Raw genomic sequence first — 24,626 nt, 5'->3', positions numbered from 1 at the left:
ACTTTAGATGACTAGCTTTCATCCAATAAATGATCTCTGTCAAACAATTTTTTTAATTGAGTTCAGAACCCAAAGAGTCTTTATCCAAAGACAACATCAATTGCATGTCATCGGCATAAGAGGTAACCTCAATGCCAAAAGAAGAGATCAACGTAATCAGAGGGGCCATGTATAAATTAAATAATGCAGGGCTGAGTGAGGAGCCTTGCGGCACTCCTAGATTAATCACTGTTTGCCTTTGGTGAGATAAGAAAGATTTAATCCATGCCCAGGTTTGCTGAGAAATACCGCTATCATTGGAATTTTGCAATAGTATGTCATGTAAGATAGTGCCAAATGCTGCAGATATGTCAAATAAAATCCAAACTGCATTTTGCCCCACAACTAGCATCATTTTGAATGTATCTGAGACCTCTCGCAGTGCCATTTCAGTTGAGTATTTTGGACGGAGGCCTGATTGTCTAGGATGTAAGATATTGGCCTCTTCTAGAGATGTCATTAATTGAGTGTTTACAAGCTTTTCCATAATTTTACTTAAGGCTGGGAGAAGAGAAGTGGGCCGTAGGATGGATAGCAAAGTGGTATCAGTTAGATGTTTTTTTCTGTAATGGTTTCACTACTTCTAATTTCCAATCATTAGGAGCCTTGGCAGAGAACAAGGAGGTATTCAGAATGTCATTAACTAATGGGTATTTACAGTCGACAACCTTATACAAAATGTGAGGATGTAATGGATCATGAGAGGATCCTGATTTGCAAGCTAAGATCACTTGAGAAGACTGAGCAAGTGAGATTTTCTGAAACACTGTCAGAGAGGGTCTTAGATGACGGATATCACTTGTTGAAGGATTCTTCAGGGGAGGGAGGCTGTCAAAGGTCCATTAAATACCCTGTATCTGTTCCTCAAAATATGTAGACATTTTATTGAATAAAGCTTGAGAGGGTGGTATCTCCCTGGTAGTTGTTTTAGGCTGTAAAAATGATTTGGCAATATTAAAAATGTTTTTTTGATTTGATTGGGCACTATCAATCTGCAGGGAGAAATAGTTCCTGTTGGCGACCTTTATCTGGGAATGATAGGCTTTCAAGGTTTTCTAGAGTTCAATAGGTCCCCCACAGTGTAGGCCTTCTGCCATTTTCATGGTGCTCTGTCAGAGCAGATTAATACCATGGAGCTGATGACCAGGTCTTCAGGTTCGTTTTGGCAGGAGTTGGTGGGGGCAATTTATTAATGGTATTGACAACTCAGGTATTATCGGTGGTAACCGTTTATGATATATCACCTCTAAGATTGGGAGTTGTAATGGATAGGTCAATCGGTATGTTGGGATTAGATGAGAGTTTTCTCCATTGGCGAAAATTCAGACCAGACACTGGAATCTTGGTGGCACAACAGTTTGTTTTCAACCCTAGCTTAAATGAAATTAACATATGGTCAGACCAAGCCTGTCTTATCGGAGGGTCAACTACTAAGTTAAGGTTGTTATAAAAGACTCCATCAAGGGTATGCCCAGCAATGTGTGTAACAGAGGAGGCTCAATGTGCTTAAGATATCAATAAAATTAGTCACCTCAGTATTAGTATTAGATTCCAAATAAAGATTGAACGACCCTAGGATGATAACATTTGCATATCTTAAGATGGAATGGGCAATAACCTCGGCCATGGAATTTTAAAAAATGGCACAGTCCAGAGGGGGCGATACACTAAACCACCAGCAAATGGTGTAAAGGGGTCAAGTTTGATACAAAAACCTAAACTTTCTACCCCTTCAAGGGGACCCAACTCAAATATCTGACATTGAATAACACCCTGAGTGATGATAGCAAGGCCTTCCCTTCGGCAATTGGGACTATCCTGTCTAATAATGGTATAGCCTGGTGGTAAAATCTGAGCAATATCAGGATTACACTAGCCCTTAAACCATGACTCAGTAATAAATAAGATGACTGAAATGTGATTCAAATGAGGGAGTACGTCCCAAACACCGTTCTGCACTTTATGCAGGACAGTAGTCCCTCAATTAAATCAGGGGAAAATACCAGATCACTGTGCTTACCAGCCACATTCAGGGTTTTTACAACATCTGGCGTCATGGCCCTATCTTGGGGACAGCGTGGCTGGGGCTGGTCGCGTTCGGGTCGCAGACAAGCGAATACAGGTTTGCCTTAGGCGTGCCGGCGGAGCGCCCGCTGCGTGTCCACTGCATCAGCCTCGTTATGATGCAACAAAAACTAGTGCGCCAACCCAACAAAGATGGCCTTAAAACAGTATTAAACACAAATGTCCCTTAGATGTCACTGAGAGAATAAAGGTTCCCAGCAACTTAAAATACACAAGTAATGAAACCTTCCGCCCTGTAGCCAGTGCTACCCACTGCATCAGCCTCATTAAATTAGGTATGATGGAACAAAAACTAGAGCGCCAACCCATCAAAGATGCCACTCAAAATAGACTCCAAGAAATGGAGTAGAAGTAAAAAAGTAAAAAGTGCATTGTGCGCTTAAAAACTTCAGATCACATAAAAACATGAAAAATTGAGCAAAGAAGTATTCAGACTCCCACACCTTAAAACAGTATTGAACACAAATGTCCATCAAATGTCGCTGAGTGAATTCACGCTCCCTCCAACTTAAATCATCTCCCTACTCATCCCTCTTATGCCTCAATAGATATTGCAACCATAATTCCTCAAGTGTATAATATGTGTGCACATCTACAACACTGGAATCAGCTTTACAGTAAGTGAATAAATCCTATTTTGTAGAAATCACATAGGTTTTAAGAAGCACAAGAGATTACTAGTTTATTGGATGCACAGCTGGGCAATACCAGCTTTGTTTCATGTCATTAAATGGAAATCTTAACCAACCACCTCTGGCAGCCACTGCATCGTGGCAATTCTGTCTCCAGCTAGATTACATCTAGAGGTAGCAGAAGCTCGTACAGTGGAAAATTAGTGAAAGAGGAGTCAATGAGTTTAGCCACATGGGGTTTCTTTATACTGGCTGAGACAGCTTTTACCCTAACAGATTAGTATAATAGGGTTCAATCTCTCATTTAAGGAAGTCCCACATCAGGGCACACTTATCTCCTGGCTAGGGCACTGGTTCCCTGAATAAAACTAACAGTGCACTGTTGAACACACCTGTTCCTCCACCTCATAATGTTCCACATTCAACAAGAAAGCATAACACATTCCTAAACTTCTTCCCAAGAAATAAGTTGCACTTCTTTCTCCACATTGTGAAGAGTATCAGAACACTGCTGGTGCTGATTTTGTTGAAAGTTGACACTAAAGATTCGTGGGACAATCTCATTCATGTGTCATCTTGTCTTCTTCTGAGCAAGCTCAGTTCTTTCTTTTTAGATTCCCAGTATAGGGACTGACATATGAGTGCTTATGGGTCCCTCATGGTAAAGTGTGCTATACAAATGGACTCATTTATTTGCTTCACTCGTGAGCTGTTGGAGGCGCCATTATGGCAGATATGTTTGCATTCAATTATGGCAGATCATGACTTTTTTTTAAATGTGGAGTGCTAACGTGTGGCCTTTAACCAGTAAAAACGTGCAACACCTAAAGTAGACTGCTCTAAGAATAGCTTCTAAGCAACCATTTGGATGCACATGGTCTAGTTTTTTAAAAGTCACTTTACGGTGCCACACTCTTCCTCGTGTAAACTTGATGTATTGATATGAACCATTTCTATGTACAGGAGTTTAACCCCTTCTGTGCCCAGGACGTAATGGTTACGTCATGAGACACAGTGCTCGTGTGCCCAGGACGTAACCATTACGTCCTGGGCACAGAGCCCAGAGGGAGCGCTAGCGCTCCCTCTGTGGGGTTCCCCCCCACCCCCCAAGGCAGAGATGGAAGGGGAAGACCTTCCCCTTCCACCGCCGTCCCCCCCGTGACGTCAGCGCGCGATTACGCGCAGATTGTCACAGAGGGCCTCCTCCATCGCACTGGAAGCTCAGCTTCCAGTGCGATCGGAAGAGAAATGCAAAGCATTTCTCTTCCGATCACGTGGAGGAGGCAAGAGAGGCTTCATAGGGAAGGAAATGTATTTCCTTCCCTTTGAAGTCTCTCTCTGCGTTTCAAAAGCCGGATTGTAAAGCAATCCGGTTTTTGAAACGCCCACTAGACACCAGGGATTTATTTTTGTAAATGTAATTGGCATGATGGAGCGACCCCTTGGGCAAGGGTCGCTCCCAGGGGGGGCATTTTTTTTAAAGACCTTTTCTGCCTATAATTAGGCCGATCTGCCCCCGGGGGCGGCAGAAACCTAAAGGCAACAGGGAGCTTTATTTTTTTTCTTTTTTTAAATATTTTTGAGGTGGGGAGCGACCCCTTAGGCAAGGGTCGCTCCCCTAGGGGGCAAATTATATTTAGGCCATTTCTGCCCCCTTTGGGGCAGATTCGCCTATTTTTATGAGGCCAATCTGCCCCCAATGGGGACAGAAACCACTAGACACCAGGGAGTTTTTTTCACAAATTTCACGCAAGGGGAGCGACCCCTTGGGCAAGGGTCGCTCGCAGGGGGGGCATTTTTTTAAAAGGCCTTTTCTGACCCCCTTGGGGGCAGATCAGCCTATAATTAGGCCGATCTGCCCCCGGGGGGGCAGAAACCTCTAGGCACCAGGTTTTTTTTTTTTTTTTTTGCTGTTGTTTTTTGTTTTGTTTTGTATTTTTTAGGTGGGGAACAACCCCTTAGGTAAGGGTCGGTCCCCTGGGGGTCAAATTTATTTTAGGCCATTTCTGCCCCCAAGGGGGGCAGAAACCACTAGGCACCGGGGATTTTTGTTGTTGTTGTGGTTTTACAGATGGGGAGCGACACCTTAGGCAAGGGTCGCTCCCCTGGAGGGGCACATTGTATTTCGGCCATTTCTCCCCCCTTGGGGGCAGATCGGCCGATTTTAGGTCACTCTGCCCCCAAGAGGGGCAGAAACCACTAGGCACCGGGGATCTTTTTTATTGAGCCAACGTCACGCAAGGGGAGTGACCCCATAGGCAAGGGTCGCTCCCCGGTGGGGTGGGTCAAATTTATTTCAGGCCAGATCGGCCTATTGTTATTAGGTTGTTTTTTTTGGTTTGTTTGTTTTTTTAGCGATAGGGAGCGACCCATTAGGCAAGGGTCGCTCCCCTGGGGGAAAAAAATTATTTAGACCATTTATGCCCCCTCGGCAGAAAACCACTAGGCACCAGGGATCTTTTTTTTTGCACCAACGTCACGCAAGGGGAGCGACCCCGTAGGCAAGGGTCGCTCCCCGGGGGTTGCAAATTCATTTTAGGCCATTTCTGCCCCCCCGAGGGCAGATCGGCCTATTGTTATTAGGCCTATCTGCCCCCAGGGGGGGCAGAAACCTCTAGGCGCCAGGGCAAAAAATATTTTCTGGTTTTTTTTTTGTTTGTTTGTTTTTTTAGAGATGGGGAGCGACCCATTAGGCACGGGTCGCTCCCCTGGGGGGCAGAAACCACTAGGCACCGGGGATTTTTGTTGTTGTTTTACAGATGGGGAGTGACCCCTTAGGCAAGGGTCGCTCCCCTGGAGGGGCAAATTGTATTTAGGCCATTTCTGCCCCCTTTGCGGGCAGATCGGCCGATTTTAGGTCAATCTGCCCCGAAGGGGGGTAGAAACCACTAGGCACCGGGGATCTTTTTTATTGCGCCAATGTCACGCAAGGGGAGCGACCCCATAGGCGAGGGTCGCTCCCCGGGGAGGGTGGGGGGGCGGGGGCAAATTTATTTAAGGCAAGGTTCACTCCCCTGGGGGGCAAATTGTATTTAGACCATTTCTGCCCCCCTTGGGGGCAAATCGGCCAATTTTAGGTCAATCTGCCCCCAAAGGGGGCAGAAGCAACTAGGCACCAGGGATCTTTTTTTTTGCGCCAATGTCACGCAGTGGGAGCGACCCCATAGGCAAGGGTCGCTGCCCGGGGGGGGGGTTGGGGCCAAATTTATTTCAGGCCATTTCTGCCCCCCCAGGGGCAGATCGGCCTATTGTTATTAGTTTTTTTTTTTTGGTTTGTTTGTTTTTTTTAGCGATAGGGAGCGACCCATTAGGCAAGGGTCGCTCCCCTGGGGGAAAAAATGTATTTAGACCATTTATGCCTCCTCGGCAGAAAACCACTAGGCACCAGGGATCTTTTTTTTTGCACCAACGTCACGCAAGGGGAGCGACCCCGTAGGCAAGGGTCGCTCCCCGGGGGGGGGCAAATTCATTTTAGGTCATTTCTGCCCCCCCCGAGGGCAGATCGGCCTATTGTTATTAGGCCTATCTGCCCCCAGGGAGGGCAGAAACCTCTAGGCGCCAGGGCAAAAAATATTTTCTGTTTTTTTTTTGTGTGTTCGTTTTTTTAGAGATGGGGAGCGACCCATTAGGCAAGGGTCGCTCCCCTGGGGGGCTGAAACCACTTGGCACCAGGGATTTTTGTTGTTGTTTTACAGATGGGGAGTGACCCCTTAGGCAAGGGTCGCTCCCCTGGAGGGGCAAATTGTATTTAGGCCATTTCTGCCCCCTTTGCGGGCAGATCGGCCGATTTTAGGTCAATCTGCCCCCAAGGGGGGCAGAAACCACTAGGCACCGGGGATCTTTTTTATTGCGCCAATGTCACGCAAGGGGAGCGACCCCATAGGCAAGGGTCGCTCCCTGGGGGGTGGGGGGGCGGGGGCAAATTTATTTAAGGCAAGGTTCACTCCCCTGGGGGGAAAATTGTATTTAGACCATTTCTGCCCCCCTTGGGGGCAAATCGGCCAATTTTAGGTCAATCTGCCCCCAAAGGAGGCAGAAGCAACTAGGCACCAGGGATCTTTTTTTTTGCGCCAATGTCACGCAGTGGGAGCGACCCCATAGGCAAGGGTCGCTGCCCGGGGGGGTTGGGGTCAAATTTATTTCAGGCCATTTCTGCCCCCCCTGGGGCCGGCAGAGCTAGAGGACAAAATCCACAGGTAGGCACTTTGCAAAAAACACCTCTGTTTTCTGTGAAAAAATATGTTGTGTCCACGTTGTGTTTTGGGCCATTTCCTTTCGTGGGCGCTAGGCCTACCCACACAAGTGAGGTACCATTTTTATTGGGAGACTTGGGGGAACGCTGGGTGGAAGGACATTTGTGGCTCCTCTCAGATTCCAGAACTTTCTGTCACCGAAATGAGAGGAAAAAGTGTTTTGTTGGCCAAATTTTGAGGTTTGCAACGGATTCTGGGTAACAGAACCTGGTCAGAGCCCCACAAGTCACCCCATCTTGGATTCCCCTAGGTGTCTAGTTTTCAAAAATGCTCTGGTTTGCTAGGTTTCTCCATTTGCCGGCTGAGCTAGAGGCCAAAATCCACAGGTAGGCACTTTGTAAAAAAACACCTCTGTTTTCTGTGAAAAAATGTGATGTGTCCACGTTGTGTTTTGGGCCATTTCCTTTCGTGGGTGCTAGGCCTACCCACACAAGTGAGGTACCATTTTTATCGGGAGACTTGGGGGAACGCTGGGTGGAAGGAAATTTGTGGCTCCTCTCAGAGTCCAAAACTTTCTGTCACTGAAATGAGAGGAAAAAGTGTTTTTTTGGTCAAATGTTGAGGTTTGCAAAGGATTCTGGGTAACAGAACCTGGTCAGAGCCCCACAAGTCACCCCATCTTGGATTCCCCTAGATGTATAGTTTTCAAAAATGCGCTGGTTTGCTAGGTTTCCCCAGGTGCCGGCTGAGCTAGGGGGCAAAATCTACAGGTAGGCACTTTGCAAAAAACACCTATGTTTTCTGTCAAAAATTGTGATGTGTCCACGTTGTGTTTTGGGGCATTTCCTATCGCGGGCACTAGGCCTACACACACAAGTGAGGTATCATTTTTATCGGAAGACTTGGGGGAACGCTGGGTGGAAGGAAATTTGGGGCACCTCTCAGATTCCAGAACTTACTGTCACCGAAATGTGAGGAAAACTTGATTTTTAGCCAAATGTTGAGGTTTGCAAAGGATTCTGGGTAACAGAACCTGGTCAGAGCCCCACAAGTTACCCCATCTTGGATTCCCCTAGGTCTCTAGTTTTCAAAAATGCACAGGTTTGGTAGGTTTCCCTAGGTGCCGGCTGAGCTAGAGGCCAAAATCTACAGGTAGGCACTTTGCAAAAAACACCTCTGTTTTCTGTCAAAAAATGTGATGTTTCCACGTTGTGTTTTGGGGCATTTCCTGTCGCGGGCGCTAGGCCTACCCACACAAATGAGGTATCATTTTTATCAGGAGACTTGGGGGAACATGGAATAGCAAAACAAGTGTTATTGCCCCTTGTCTTTCTCTACATTTTTTCCTTCCAAACATAAGAGAGTGTGTAAAAAAGACGTCTATTTGAGAAATGTCCTGTAATTCACATGCTAGTATGGTCACCCCGGAATTCAGAGATGTGCAAATAACCACTGCTCCTCAACACCTTATCTTGTGCCAATTTTGGAAATACAAAGGTTTTCTTGATAGCTATTTTTCACTCTTTATATTTCAGGAAATGAATTGCTGTATACCCGGTATAGAATGAAAACCCACTGCAGGGTGCAGCTCATTTATTGGCTCTGGGTACCTAGGGTTCTTGATGAACCTACAAGCCCTATATATCCCCGCAACCAGAAGAGTCCAGCAGACGTAACAGTATATTTCTTTCAAAAATCTGACAGTGCAGAAAAAAGTTACAGAGTAAAACGTAGAGAAAAATTGCTGTTTTTTTCACCTCAATTTCAATATTTTTCTTTTTCAGTTGTTATTTTATGTAGGAAACCCTAGTATGATCTACACAAATTACCCCTTGCTGAATTCAGAATTTTGTCTACTTTTTAGAAATGTTTAGGTTTCTGGGATCCAGCATTGGTTTCACACCCATTTCTGTCACTGACTGGAAGGAGGCTGGAAGCTCAAATTTTTTTTTAAATGGGGTATGTCCCAGTAAAATGCCAAATTTGTGTTGAAAAATTGGGTTTTCTGATTTCAAGTCTACCTATTCCTGAAAGCTGGGAAGCTGGTGATTTTAGCACCGCAACCCCTTTATTGATGCCATTTTCAGGGGAAAAAACACAAGCCTTCTTCTGCAGCCACTTTTTCCAATTTTTTTGAAAAAAACTAAATGTTCGCTGTATTTTGGCTAATTTCTTGGCCTCCTTCAGGGGAACCCACAAAGTCTGGGTACCTCTAGAATCCCTAGGATGTTGGAAAAAAAGGACGCAAATTTGGCTTGGCTAGCTTATGTGGACAAAAGGTTATGAGGGCGTAAGCGCAAACTGCCCCAAATAGCCAAAAAAAGGCCTGGTACAGGAGGGGGAAAAGGCCTGGCAGCGAAGGGGTTCATATTAATTTTGTTTGTTGTTCAAAGTAGAAAATAAAAGGGTTTACACATAATGCTAGCCTCCTGTCTTGCCATAAAAGTGTGGGAGTTCCCTGGCTGTTCTGTGGTGTGTCCTGAACTCTCAGTGGTCTTGCAACACAGCAAGGAGGCTTTGCCTGAAAGCTCCAGCAAAAATAATTTTTTAGTCAACAACCAGCAAAAGGAGCCGAAATATGTTCCTCTGCCTTTGTTGATAAGAAAGGAGATAATGCATGAATAGAAAAATGCAGAAAAGCAATTATTTCCACGGTTTCTGACAAGGCGCTATCCAATTCAGAAAAGTGGTGAAGAGTTTCCTCCTGTTGTTAAAGTAGATTCTATCATGGCAAGCCTCTCTTACCAAGAGATGCGGGGGTGATGATGCTTCACCAGCAGGTCTAGTGGATAAAAAGATTGAAGGTTCTCGGAAGGGGCATATGCAGCAACAAAGTTTGGAATTAGTTCTAGTACCTACACTAGTTAAGCCATTCAGTCCTTCCTGAAGGATTCCCAAATCCTGGCTGACCCAGTTCAGCAGGGTAATTACTTTTCTGAGACTCTGTCTAACATGAAGCAGAAAGTCAGATTTTTAGTGGATGTTTCCTTAGATTTGAGGGGCTCTGTTGCAGCTTCTTGTGGTGCTTTTATTGCTAAGATGGGGCACCTCTGAATGAGAGCTTGAAAAGCCAATGCATCTAAAAAAAGAACTTAGTCATGGATCTTCCATTTTGGTCTCAAAACTTTCTGACCAACAAGTGGAGAAGTGAGCAAAAAATCTGTAAAGGATAGAAAGTTGCTAAACATTCTCTTAGAGGATTTAGATTTAAAAAAGCATTTGGTCCATCATCATCTGCTAAAAACTCTCAGTCCCTTTGAGGCAGGGGTCATGGCCGCGGCATCCCTGAAGTAGATAAGTCTTACTTCATGCCCATTTCAACATTCTCTTCTTCTGCTTCTCAACCCTCCTAAAGCATGACTGTGCCAGCATAGCTCCAGCTATGTGGGGAGTCGACTGAAATATTTCTCTCATGCCAGGCAGAGAAAACTTACGGACAGGTGGCAGTAGAAGTGGTACAGAAGGCTTTTTTGATAAACTTCTTTTCAAAGCCCCCAGTCCTTTTTGTCCAACTCCTTTACAGAAGAAGCGATTCAAGACCTTCTCAACAAATCTGCTTTAATACTGGCTAAACCAGTAAGAGGAAATAGAGAGGTGTTACCCCAACCTATTATTGGCTAAACAAAAACCTGTTGGTGCATACAGAGTGGTGTTGGATCTCAAGCAAATGTAGAGGTGTGTGCCCTACCAGAGGTTCAAGATATTAACTTCTGATGTAATTCTTCCTATGTTGAAAGAGCACAATCCCCTAACTTCACCTAAAGGACATCTTTCGTGTTCCCATTCACTCAAGCTCTCAGAAGTTGCTTTGTTTCTATGTAGGGGGCAATCACTTCCAATTTCAAGTCCTGCTATTTGGTTTAGCATCTGGTCCAAAGACCTTGTAAAGCTGCTGATCCGTGTGGCAGATTCAGTTCACTCAGAATGTATCAGACTATAACAATACTTAGATAATTGACTAGTTGATCCAAATTATTTTTAAGGCATCAGAGAATTTCAAGGTGACCTTCCTGATCCTGTCCAGACTCGGATTCCTAGTAAACATAGAAAACTTCACTCCTATTTCAGCAAAGACAATCCAGTACATTGGGATCTGCTTCAGTAGGAAAGGGTTTTCTTCAAACCCACAGAAAGGAGAAGCTTTAATCTCATTTGTCAGCCCTGCTGACCTAGTCTCAGATTTCAGCCAGGGAGTGATTCAGGGCAACATGGCCTCAACACTATTATTTTTTAATTGAGCTCATCACCACCTTTACACATTGGTTCATCATCCCTAAGAATTTGAGATTTTGGGCCCAAACATGTCAGGAGTACCCTCTTCCAATCCCTATTCCTCCACAGATAACTCATGATCTGCAATTGTAGCTTTAGGAGGAACAATGATTGCACAGTGGAACCTATTGTCTTCTCCCCATTCCCAGAGTATTTGCCAAGAATGCTAAAAGAAAGGGTTTGGGAGAAACCCTTGAAAACAACTAGAATCAGGTTGCAATGTATCTTTCACAGATTCAAATGCTTTTGAGTTGGAAGGAATTAAAGGTGGTACATTTAGCATTGTTATAACTCTAAATCAATTGGTTCTCATACACACAATTAGTTGGTGAGGAGCTATCTTCAGCACCAGGGAGAACCAGGCCCTTCCACTCTAGCTCATTTGACCTGTGTCACTTGTCTTTTAGCGGAACAGCATCTTTTTCGTTTGCAAGCAGTTTATCTCTGGGAAGGGAGTACTTGCTTGTAGACTATCTGAGTCAATCGTGCTCATCAATCTCAATGGTTCTGCATCTAAGGATCTTCCAGCAAATATACCAGAAGTTTCAGATTCCTTGGCTAGAACCTTTTTCTGCCAAGGACATTCATCACATGACCAAGTTCTGCAATCTACCCAGTCTCAGTAGTTTGGGCTATAGGTGTATTTTGGATCCAGTCATCCCGGAGTCTTCTCTATGCTTTTCACGCAATTCCTTTAAATCTCTAGATAATCCAGAAGACAGTGACAGATCAGGTTCACATTCTGTTGGTGGTTCCATTTTGGTCCAGGAGAATCTGCTATCCTCTTCTTCTGCAACCAGTGGTTGCTCCCAATTGGCCTCTTTCTCTGGAGCTTCGTCTCAGTTAGTTTCATTCTGGACAGACAAGCTCTGTTGACACTAGTGGCCTGGAGTTCGTGTGGTTAAGATTTCCAGCTTTAGGCTGTTTGTAAGGGGTTACTGTGGCAATTCAACAATCCAGATATCCTGTGACCCTGAAGTTCTACGCTCAACACTGGAGATATTTTTCTACTTAGTGTACTTCAAATTGTTTACCCCTGGTTTATGTGAACCTGTGAATGTTTCTGACGTCCAGGATGAGTTTAGGTCAAGATTCGCAGTGTCCAAACTGTGTAGTCAGTAAACAACAACGTGAGCCTTCAGGAAACCAGAAGTAGAAAAGTTAGGTCCTCTGGTGTCCAGATTACTGGAGGGGTTTGTTTCTAAAATGGCAGGTGATTCAGTCTCCAGTTCCCTCTTGGGATATTCCTGTAGTTTTAAAGGCTCTCCAATTTTCTCCTTTTGAGTCATTAGAGTCAGGTGACCTCAAATTTCTTTCATAAAAGGCGTGTTTTCTTTTTACAATTTGTTCAGGTCAAAGCATTTGAAAAATAGGGACATTTCTTTGTTCTGAACCTCTACTTTGCTTCTTTCCAGACAAGGTTATCTTGAGGCCAAAGCCTTTTTTTGTTCCCAAAATTCCAGCAGACTTCCATGTCTTGCATGATATTGTCCAGCCATGTTTTTTTACCAAATCCAACTTCTCTACAAGAAGAAAGTAGGTATATTCTTGATTTGCTTAGATGTTTGGCTATTTATGTTTCAAAGACAGCATCTTTGAGCAACGCATGTTCTCTCTTTGTTAAGTTTGATTAATCTGGCGAAAGTGTACATTCATCTTCTACCATGCTAAATTCATGGGCAAAACAGACTATTATCTTGGCCTATGAGCATTCTGATAAGTCTTTGCCAGGACTAGGGTAAAGTTGATCATCACAGTGTATCTCAGCTTCCTGATCTATGCTGAAATGAGCTTCCATTAAGGATATTTGCATGTTGGATTTCTAGGCCTAACTCCACAAATGTATTAATCATTATCACCTGCTAGTGGGAGGTGGGGTGTCAAATATTATGCTGAACTGCATCCAAAACTCTTTAAACAAAAACTATTAAGTACTTTATTGGTATTTCAATAAAGGTTTCTCTTTCTAGAATCATTCAGTTTTGAGACCGTTTTTTGTATTTGCTTTCTTATTCTGGTTGGCTAAGGATTGCAGCGAGGAAGAACTACAAAGGGGTAATTCCTAGATCACTTACTGGTAATCATTATTGCTCCGAGTTCAGATCTTCCTCATAATAGTATTGCTTTATGAGGCTGGAAAGGCAGACAGAAAGATTTTATTTTTAAGAAGGTTATATTCTCTTGATATTTTACAGGAAGTATTGGAGGACAAATTCCTTTATCTATGGTAGGTGGCAGGAAGAGAAATTCAACCAACTTTATAGTTTGTTTTGTTGTTTTACTATGGCAGAAGCTCCATCTCCCTCAGTAATGACTCTGACAAGGAATCCCTGAACTCAGACATTAGTGGGAAGTAACAGAGGCAGATCTCACTCAGCAAGTTGCCAGTTTCCGTCATAACTTGGGGTCAATCCTACAGCTCTACTCTACACATTGCAAGTACCAGGCTGCGGACCATAACACTCATGCCCGCAGACCCACCTCACTCTCTCTCAGTAAATCTGCTACAGAGAAGCAAGCCAACATGGGAACCTCCTCCACTGCCCTTTCATTGCAGAATGGACAGTGTATTTAGTACGCATACATGGCCATCACTGTTTTGGCTCTTTCACTCTGGCTGCTATGCCCCACTTACCTGTAACTGAAACAGCCTCTTCCCGCATCCAGGTGAATACCTTGTAAGCTTATAATGGCCGGTCTGCATGAGCATATGTTCAGTGTCTTAAAAATGTTTTTCAGATATAATGTCCTGAGGCCTAGCAAAGCCGGGCACACACAAAGAATGTGTTCTAATGACTTGTCTGTTCCCACACAGTCGACAGGAATGCGTTAGATCCTGCTGTCTCCATGAAGGGGCCATATCCTTCATTTCCATCAACTCAAAGCGGAAAAGCATGAACCAATGTTTCAGCGACTGGTTGAAGGTTGCTTCTAGGTATTCCTGTGCCCATAAAGTTTTGTATGATGTTATTATAGTCCAGGCGTGCTGTCTGCTTGCCAGTTTTTGTTTATCAGAATTTAAAGATTTCTTCTTAGTGACAGCGTTTGCCTTCTGAAAAAACTCCTTTTTGTCCGGGCTCTTGTCCCAGGCTTCTAGCAAACCTAGTGCTTTAATGCAGTTATTTAAGTGATGACCCCAAGTGCTTTTATCATTGTGTCGCTGTTGCTCTTCAATTTCCATCCAACATAGGTTGTTTGGAGTACCAGTATCAGCTGCACGCAACCTCCAGCATAGTTTAATGAAGGCACATCTACTCTGAAAATTCATAGTTTTTCAGACCCAATTCTAAACGAACCTGAGTGGGAGATGCTGGTCGTGGTATCCGAAAAACTGTTTTGTAGGCCTTCGCCTGGACTTGATTGAAAAGAACTGCCTCCTTCCCCAGCATAATTTTGGCGCCATAAGTGATGGTGGGCATTAGCCGCGCTGCCATGACAGAAAGCAGGTGGGAGTATGAAGGGCAGCTCAGTTTTTGTTTTAGAACTTTAAAACCATAGGTCAATGAGAGGGCTTTTGCTTGAGCGACAGCAGGCTGTGGCTTGAAAGTCAGGAGGCGGTCCATAGTGAATCCCAAGTACTTATATGTGGGTGCAACCTCCACCCGGGATCCGTTTATGAACCATGAAGCAGATTTAAACTTCCTGTCAACTAGGTGGACAACCTTAGTTTTACTCAAATTCAATTCTAGGCCTTGCATTGTTATGTATGTATAAAATACATCAATGCTATGCTGTAGCCCAACAGGTGTTTGGCTAAGTAGAACTATGTCGTCTGCGTACTGTAGCCATGCAATTCCTTTCTTGGCCAATACTGGCGGGTGGCTATTTACGGGACCTAGAGCCTCTGCTAGGTCTGCAAGATATAAGTTAAACAGCGTGGGAGCCAATACACACCCTTGTTTGAGTCCTTTTGCTGTTAATATTCTGTTGGTGAGGTGGCTGCCCTCTCCAATTTTTACTTGCGCCCAAGTACTTGTGTACAAGTCCATCATTGCGCCAAGGAGGCTGCATGGTAAGCTCCACCCTTTCAGTTTCTCCCACAGGCGGGTTCTTGGTACGCAATCACAAGCTGCCTTTAGACCAATAAAGCATGCAAGTAGCCTTTTTTTCTTAAGCCTGGCCTTGTTTCCCAGCAGGGCCAGGGTTGCCAGGTTGGTGGAAGCGCCCATACCAGCTCTGAAACCTGTCTGGCATTGTGGAATTAACTGTCTGTCATGAATCCATTCTGCTGGTTGTTGCAATAGGCAGGATGCGTAGAGTTTTGCTTCCACGTCTATCAATGCTATTAGCCTGTAGTTTGAAGGATTTGCGGGGTTACCTGCTTTGTATATAGGGTGAATAATGCTGCCTTTCCATGCATCTGGGAGACCCGTAGTGCCTTGGAGCTCGTTAAAAAGCAGCGCCAAATAATATGCCCAGAATGAAGGGTCTCCTCTAAACAAGGCGTTTAGAATACCTTTCTGACCAGCTGCCCCTTCCATTTTTAGTTTCTTGATAAGGCTTGTCAGCATTTCTATGTCAATGGTCATTAGTGCGTGCTTTCTTTCGTTTCCGTTAAGAGTTAAGTCTGTTTGCATTGTCACTCTGAAGCCAAAATTAATCTTACTTGAGTCATTGGCTATCTGTGAGGCCTCCTCCTTCCCATGGTGCTCTGGGAGTGAGAACATTGTCTGTATGTGGGCTTCTCATGTGGCTGCATCGATACCTGCATTAGTGTGTCGATTTTGTCCCTTAGTTAGTCCGTTCATTAGTTCCCAGAACTTTTTGTTATTTTTCTGTTTGTTCGACATGAGCAGCTTGGTCCACAGATCCTCGTGATAACTCTGTTTTGCCATGCAGCAGTTTTTCTTATATTTGTCTCTTAATTCAGAAAGACTTGTGTCATCAGATTTCCTCCCCCAGTGTACGTTCTTCAGGACTTTTTTTGATTCTCTAGAGACTTGATTTTTCAGATTGCGCAATGTCCTGTTGAACCATGGCTTTTCTTCATTGCGACTCTTGACTTTGTTTTTTGACTCTATGACCGAAATTGGGAGACGTTTTTTGATGGAAAATGTATTTATTAAAGAATCACACAAGTGCATCCAAGCGATCACCCGTTCTCCTTAGGGGTGGTCTTCTAGTGCCTGCACTCTTAGTGATTCTTTGAGTTCTTTAGTTGCTCTTGCACTGCAGTACACTACTTCCATTACTTTGTCGAGGCCCGGCCCCTTCCATTTCAGTTTTTTTGTATCATAAGTCACTGGGGCTGAAATTATGATATTAGCAGTGGGGAGCCGATTCCATTCATTCCGGATCTTAATAAGTTGTGGAAAGTGATCGCTCTCTGTGCGCTGTTGAATCCTATATGCTGAAACCAGTGGCAATGCGGTTTCATTTATTAATGTAAAGTCGATGTTGGATTTTTTTGTGCCACTTGAAAAGGTCACTTGTGCGGATGAGGCGCCCTCAGGGAGAGGCGTCAGGCAGCGCAATTCCAGGGTTTCAAATTTTATATATGCGCATGTTCCGTTAGGGTGTTTTGTGCTGCCTTTTCTCAAATCAAGGTTGAAATCGCCAGACAAAATGAGGATTGCATCCTTATTTTGTTTCTGAAGCATTTTTAGAATACTGGTCAATGTTTCAATGTATCCACTGTTTTGAATTTTGTTAGGGTGTACGTATACGTTGATCAATAGTAAAGTTCTGTTGTTGCCTGATGGCGCCTGATGTTCCAATTTTATTGGTAGCAGCCAGTCAATTCCCAGGTCCATCTGTTTGATCACCCAGTTGATTTTTGTGGAGCAATACGTTGTGGGGACCCCCTTGGGGTGTCCATGTTTTTGAGGTTGTTTTGCAGAGACGTCTATCCCAGAATAACCCGAAATTTGTATCGGCTCCATGCACCATGTTTCCTGCAACATGATGATTTTGAACTGCTGAAGGAAACTCAGAGCCACCCTGTCGGTAACCAGATTTTGTAAACCGTGAGTGTTCCAGGAGCAAATATGGATATATTCTGGGTTTTCATCAGGACCATTTGTAATTGTTGTTATTTAAATTTTGCCTTCCAGCCTGCTTAACTGTTGAGGGAGTACCAATGAAGATCTGTTGGTGCATGCCAGGATGGGACGTGCTTTGGTGCTTTACAATTGTAATGTGGTCCCAACTGCTTAGGGAGGTTTCTACTCCCACGGCCCCTTTTAAGATTGAGCCGTCCTTCTTTTGTTGCGGTACCAAAAGGTTAGGGTATCTGGGTGGTTCTAGTTTTTGCAGTGCGATGCCCCATGCGCTAAACGTATCTTAATGTGCTAGAATTTGGTCAATAATGGCGGACATGGCCCAGGATGTCAGCGTTGCCTCTTTATCTATATCGTTTGGATGTGGAGTGAACTCCACAGTCATCAATTCTGTTGTTGAAATGTGAGCCAGGGGCAAAATCGCATTTATCGACTTCAGTATGGTGCCTCTATTTAGAATGTCAAAAGCCCCCTTTGAATTATAGCAAGGGATGAAAAGTAATTTATTTTCCTCTGAGGCCGTGTTGTCCTGCGTTGTCTGGTGTCCTGGGATTTTTTTTTGTGCCACGCTGTTTGTGCAATCATCTGACCAAGGATGGTAACCATGATCTAATATCTGTTTGTTGTTGCGTGCGGGTTGATTTATTACGGTCATGTTGTGTGCGGAGCTTGAGCATTGAGGGTTATGTTCCCAGGGTTTGCCAGTTTCCTGCCTGTCAGTAGACAGCTGAGTTCCCTGTTCTGGGCACTGCCTGATGATTGTTCCATTTTCCTGGAATTCTCTTAAGGCCGTCTCTCCGTGCAAAAGGCTGCTACCCTGCTTGTTGCTGGAACGGGGTTTTTTCGGAGACTGTTGCTGTGATGTTGATTGATTAACAAAAGTGCTTGGTTCGCCCGTAGAATTGTCCTTGCTGGCTGGCCGTTCTGCCATGATCTGTCTAGATTGGCAGATCTTGTTTCTGTTTTCAGTGTTTTCTGATTCCTTGGACTGCGTGCCATTTGATTTAGCAAACGATTTCCATATACAGCTTTGCTGGACCCCCTTTGTTTTTTTTCTGTGCCTTCCTTTTTCGTTTCTTTTCCCGTTTCGTAAGTGATGATTCCTCCACTATTGAATTGTTGGGAATTAAATCCTTTGATCCACCCTTGAAGGGTCCTATTTCTTGTGTGCTAAGACATGATCTGCCCTCTGTGTTGCTCTGAGACATTCCCTGTCCGGATAAATGAATATTCTTGATATTATTGCTTTCCTCATGGGATATCTTTGCATTTTGTGGGTTATCCTTCTTCGTTTGGTTTTTGGGGGTCTTCTCGCCACAACTACTAAGATGCTCTTCAGTTCTAAGGGTCTGGATTTTTACCTCTTTCAAGATGTCATTTAGGATATCCAGGGATGTTTGGGAGTTATCACCTGTGATGGAGCACTGACATGTCACCTGCTGAGTGTATGAGTGGGTTTGAGCCCTCTTTTTCAGATCATTCAAGGATTGTAGCTTGTTGTCGATGCTCACAATGTGGATAGCCAGGATGTTGAGTAAATCTACCTGAGTATCTTGCTTATCTGCTTGAAATTGGATGGCTGCTGATATCGCGTCCATTGTTGCTAGCAAGGCCTTCCACAAGTCTCCAGATGTTGATGGTTCTACATTTGCTTTAGCCCCCGTTGTGTGGTCTAGTGAGTTTTCAAGTTCCTCTTGTTGCTCTGGTTGCTCCTTTGCTATGACAGCTAAGGATGCATGCGTGTCAAATGTTGTTGTAGTTGTTATATTACAAGATGAGAGATCTTTTCGTGGTGAGCTTGTACTACAGGTAGATCTCATTTTTAGTGCCCTGAGGTGTATCTGAGCAAGTATCTGAAAGGTCTATCAGCGGAAATTCCTCAATTATGATACAGTCTGTGTCGTTCTCTACTTGTAAGGGTTGTTTGGAAAAAGGAGTGCAGCACAGACTTTCACGTCAGTTGTTCCAGTTACTGAGGTTTAAAGTGGAAAAAGTATCATCTTGGTAACATCTTTGAATTTCTGCGCTGATCGTTAAGCCGGTTTTATTTGGCTGGGGAATTGGTATGTTTATTTTTCCCAGGTCCACACAGGTCCTTTCGATGTCCTGCACGGTCTTCACGTCAGCTGCACATGTTGTCTCGGAGTCGTCGGCAGGAGCTATACCCATTAAGGCGCTGGTGGGATTCAATTCCTTCTTAGTGAGCAAGAAGTCTGTGATTTTGTATCTTGCTTTTTTTCCCTTGCTTGGAGATTTGCAGGGCGATTTCTTAGTTTGTGCCGGGTTTGGGGGTACTTTCCTTTCAGTAGATTAATTTTTTTGCTCGTGCTGACCTTTGCCTGGTGAGCCTAGCCTTTGCCTCTTTGCTGCTTTTTTTCTTCCACGTGTTAATGTCATCCTTGCTGCCACCCCTGGGTTGACAGACAATATCTGAGTGCTTTCGACTGCTGATTGATTTTAGATTATGTGTGTGCTAATCGCGCAAAAGCCTCTCCTTCCCCACTTCAATACAATCCTGGTTGCACGAATTTGCTTGGCGAGGGAGAGAGCCGAGTGGAGTCAGGCAACTCCTACCTAGCGGGAAAGTCCGGGGAAGAAAGGGTCCTCGGGCAACAGGAAACTTGTGCGATTCTGCTCCTCGCTGGCAGCAGTTTGTGGATTTCTTGGGCTGTGCTTCGTGTCCCCCACAGAAGGATGCAGCGGAACCGGCAGATCCCCGCGGCCCTGCCACTCTGTGATCCTGTCCCGCGATCCATCCCCGGGCGCTGGAGGAAGAGGCAGACTCGGCGGTCCACGCTTGGAGCACAAATCATGCAAAGGCAACAAGCAACACTTCCGACTCTCGCAGTGAGAAGGAGCCGCGTGCCTCGGGAAAGATGCCCCAAACAGCCCAGCCTTTAGAATAATCCCAGGCACCCCTGGCTGGGGTGGGAGAGGGTTCTAACTTGCAGGGCGGGGGCCAGTGGCGATCAGTTCCTTACCGGGAAGAGAGTACTTCGATTGCAGCCCCCGGGGTCTGCGTGTGGGCCCCCGGCGTGAGAAAGGCGGCTGCGGGGAGCGGAGCCTAATCCAGCAGCGGCTCCTCCTGCCCAGTGCCCCCCGGCTCTCGGCGCTTGGCTCCGGCTCCGGAGTCTGGAAGTCCGTGGTGCCCAGCGATCATGCAATCATGGGCTGCGTTGTCCCCTGACCGGGGGTGCCGCGGGTGTTGCCGCTCCGGTATGCGCAGACCTGGCTTTGCTGGAGGCGAGGGATCCGACCGGAAGACAGGCGGCCTGGAAGTCAGGTGTCCGGGCAATCTCGCATCAATCTCACGTCAGCAACAATTCTCCGAACAGAATGGTTCGGTGTACAATTAAATTCCTAACTATATAATACACATTTGATATTCTCGCCACCAGCCAAGATTCAAAGCATTCAGGTGCAAATACTCTTCAGAAGAGAGGTGAAAACATTGCTATATCAAGTACACACTAAAATGTACAACCCACAGATATGGAACAGCCACACCTGCACACTACTTTCTACAAAGAGGTACATTACGAAGGACTGACCCATGGCACCATTGAGTATTACATAGTATGTCAAGTCATTCAGTTCATATATAACTCTTCTAGCCCACATTATTAGCATAGCATAACATTCAGTGGTCGGCAGACAATTGTAGTTCATAAATGCTGCGTAATGACTCTTCTTACTGCTTAATCCTCATAACATCACATAAGGCACATCTGCTACAGGTCTTGTCGAGCACCAAGTACTGTCTCAGCCCATAAACCAGCCTTCGCCAAGTGAACAGGTAGTAACCAGCTAAGTGGAGTGTGATCATAAGAAGTACCAAGTTTCAAATTTATTAAGCTTTGATACATATATTTGCAGAGGCCAACAAAACAATATAACATTAGCCATATAATCACATCACATAAAACACCCTATGATTTCAGTTTATGTTCAAAATATATTAAAAGGCAACGTGCAGACTCACTCTGAGTGGCACCCGATAATACCCATAGCTCACACAGGCTCCGCTCTGCTGACACACAGATTCGTCCGCCTGCTCTTGATGATGCAGAGCCTTACTGTGACATCTTCTCTTAATCACTGTCAGCCACAAACTTTGTTTCTAACATTACCTAGCTGATCCCAGCTGGCATAACAGTGGAATAGGGATTTTTATTTAAGTAAAGTACATGGGAGAGATCATGTACAAGTGACGATCTTTTATGGGAGGATTGATAGTGAAATGTTGGTAGACAAAAGGCAATGAATATGCCAGTGGATGGTTCACTGTTCTTTGGCACTGTGATGGCTAGGATTGACAGGATGAGGTGAATATTACTGTGAGGTTGGAGCAGTGAGAACGTAGGTAGAGTTGGATATGCTACTTGTCATCGGATGCTTGAAAAATGTTAGTTTTAAGCTCGGTGGCTTTCCAGAGTTGAGCAACAAGAGTGAAGAGATATTTTTCCAGATGGGTTATAACTTTCTGAACACTTAACAAATATGTTTTATGTAGCTTACTTCAAGGGTTAGTTTTTTTGGCCTTCTGTTGAGACTGCCCTCTGCTATTTGGAGCTGAGGAAAACATCTGCTGTCTCTTTACAAAATTCATCCCAAAGCGCTAAGCATTGATGCTATCATAAAAGATGCTACTGGGACTGCTGTATTTGCAAAAAATCTGGTTTGTCTTTCTGACAAAATAGTGGAAGATGTTCTGTGTTACATTTGGGATAACCTCAGCAACAAAGGACCTCCTGAGCCCCCACAAATGTCCCCATGGCAATAAAGAATACAAGAGAAAGAGAAAACTGACTTCTATAGGCCACTATTTATAGGCAGACATGTGCTGCTTTCATTAGATGACTACTCTAGGTTTCCTGACATCTTACATGTTCCCAGTTCTTTAGCAAAAGCAGTCACATAGCATTAGGCAAGATATTCTCTGCACAGGGAATCTCAGACGTTGTGTAACTTGACAGTGACACTGCCTCCTCCGAGGGGTGAAAAATTCAGAAGCAGTGAAATACCTGGGATTTCAGCATCACAAGATAAGGTCTTCCAGCTACAAGTCAACAGACTGTGCAACAGTACATGGACACTCTCAGGAGGCTTATGCAAATTCCTCACGTCACTAACAAGCCCATCAACTTGGTGCAAATATTTTGCAATTAAAGAAATTTCCATCACAGCCCCAAAAGCAAATCTCAAGGTGCACAGATATTTGGATGGTGAGGGCAAGTATGACTGCTACAAAAAATATGTTATTCCACCTAAACATCCCAGGATTCAGGACGGAAACCGTCACTAAAAAAACAAAATTAAAACATATGCCAATCAGCAGTGGAAAGCAAACATAGTGCCTTGGAGAAAAGTCATAATCAACCACCCCTAGATCTCTGTGGTGTTATGCTGTGTCTCTGGAAAAGATTGCCCAATGTTGCCTTCATAGCACAAACATCGGAAGCGGCTCATTACTGCCTTCAACTCAACTGATGTTTCCCACCCTGGCATTCTGCTCACATTGGCAGACACGTAATCTCATCACTTTTTGTCTGCACAGAAGTGTGGTGAAAACAAGAGGACTTAAGAGTGAAGAGTTTTTTGGATGCACTTTAGTGCTAGAGTTATTATTCTGTGATTGTACACCTTTCTGTGACTACCTACTCTTCTCAGATGGGCTGGTCTTTTCTCACCAGTCAAGTCTCCCCTTTGAAGGTATAACAAAGTAGGAAATCATAAAATCAAGTTATCCGCTGCAAACTGCTGGGACGTACCTTCAAAGTTTGGTGGCAACTCGACTGCTGTGGCAGAGCTGTGATCCTCACAGATGACCTTCTGCAGCTCGAAGCTGATGATTTTCACGAGGTCGCCCGTTGACAAAGACACTTCATTGCCTGAGAGTTCATAAATAGAGCCTAAAAATGAGGGAAAAGATGGTAAACATTGAACAGGACACTGTTAAGCAGGCAAAAAACGTCTACAGGGAGCCGTACTGTTGCATAAGAAGGGAGCACAACTCCATCCATGTAAAGGACCCAATGAAAAATCAACAACAATGGGTTTTGCAAAGGTATTGAGAGCCAATACACATACAAACCAATGCAGAATAAATCAGAATTCTTAAACAGAGAATTCTGTGAGCAAATCACCTGAGCGCATTTAAAGGTATGATTCATTCCTTGTGGAAATTTTAGAGCACCATTACAAATCATTTTAACAGGATCTGGATTGTAGTATATATTTAAAATGGTCTCTCATTAGGAAAAACACATTGGATTTTAATTGCATCCTGGGACCTTCATTCTAGCACTGTCTATAGGTTTCATAAGCATCATTGGATTAGTCATTGCTGTTGGTGATATCTATTAGTGCCAGGTACATCATGAAACTGGCTATTAGTGTCTGAAAGTGTCTTACAATTTCAATTACATCTTGGTACAGGTTGTGTATAAGTGTCTAATTTTTCAGGTGTATTTTGGAACTGACTGTTAGTGTATGGACATGTCTATTTGTTTATGTACATATTGGCTTGACTCCTGGAGCCTCATTTATAAGAGGCCTGTGCTGCCAGAGCATCACTTTTTATGATGCTCCGCTGGCACAGACTTCTCAATCGTATCTTTGAGGTGACGCAAAAACAGCCGGTGCAGCTTTGCATAGCCAGATAGATATGAAAGCGCTGCCTTGCCTTACTCTATGTCAAGGAGGCATTCCATGGGCCTTGCTGTGGGTTTCCCCATGTATCACCCATGGGTTTTGACACCTTCCCAGATTTACAAGAGACTGTAAACCTGGGAATTGGTGAAAACTGTGCGTCTTTCCAGGAGAGGTGTAACAAACATAAATAACCTTATTTGTCTTAGTTTTTTCCTCTTTCTTTGTGTACTGCAGTCTGCAGCACACATTGAAAAGGGAAAACGCCACCATTGATTGTTTTTGTGCAGGTAGGTGTTCCTTCATCCACAAAACAATTGTGCCCACAACGCAGACATGCTTACACCATGGTGCAAGAGTACTTGCGTTGCCACAAGGTACCAATTTGTGCACTGGCACAGGCGGAAGGGACAGGAGTGTGACAGGAGTGTGTCATATTTCATTAATACAGCACATTCCTGCCCTTTCCTTTTGACATAGGTGTAGGAGGCTGGCTCTCTATATGTATGAAAAAGATGTGCACTGTGCAGAGAGTCAGAGCAACCCCACTTTGGTATCCAGAGGTAAAAAGCAGACCAACTAATGCTCTGTTTTTGTGTTTTTTGTGGTATTGTGGGCGAGCAGTTAGGCTTATCTTGGAGATGTGCTACACAATAAATGTGGACACACACTTGGAAGACTAACTCTAGACCAATCTACAAAACTACTTCAGATTTTTGTAAAATGTTTAAGCTCATCAATATACAGTAAGTACT

At 44.3% G+C, this 24,626-nt stretch overlaps 1 protein-coding gene across 1 annotated transcript in view; it reads right to left on the bottom strand.

Annotated features, from left to right (window-relative positions):
- Positions 1 to 24,626, bottom strand: part of THEMIS2 (thymocyte selection associated family member 2) — a 263,194-nt gene that overhangs the window by 128,454 nt on the left and 110,114 nt on the right. The window contains exon 2 of the mRNA XM_069225106.1: positions 22,992 to 23,132. Coding sequence (XP_069081207.1) covers positions 22,992 to 23,132 — 141 coding nt within the window. The remainder of the gene's footprint in view (positions 1 to 22,991; positions 23,133 to 24,626) is intronic.

Source organism: Pleurodeles waltl, chromosome 3_1 (genome assembly GCF_031143425.1).
Source record: "Pleurodeles waltl isolate 20211129_DDA chromosome 3_1, aPleWal1.hap1.20221129, whole genome shotgun sequence".
NCBI classification, from domain to species: domain Eukaryota; kingdom Metazoa; phylum Chordata; class Amphibia; order Caudata; family Salamandridae; genus Pleurodeles; species Pleurodeles waltl.
This window is presented reverse-complemented; position numbering and strand designations above follow the sequence as displayed.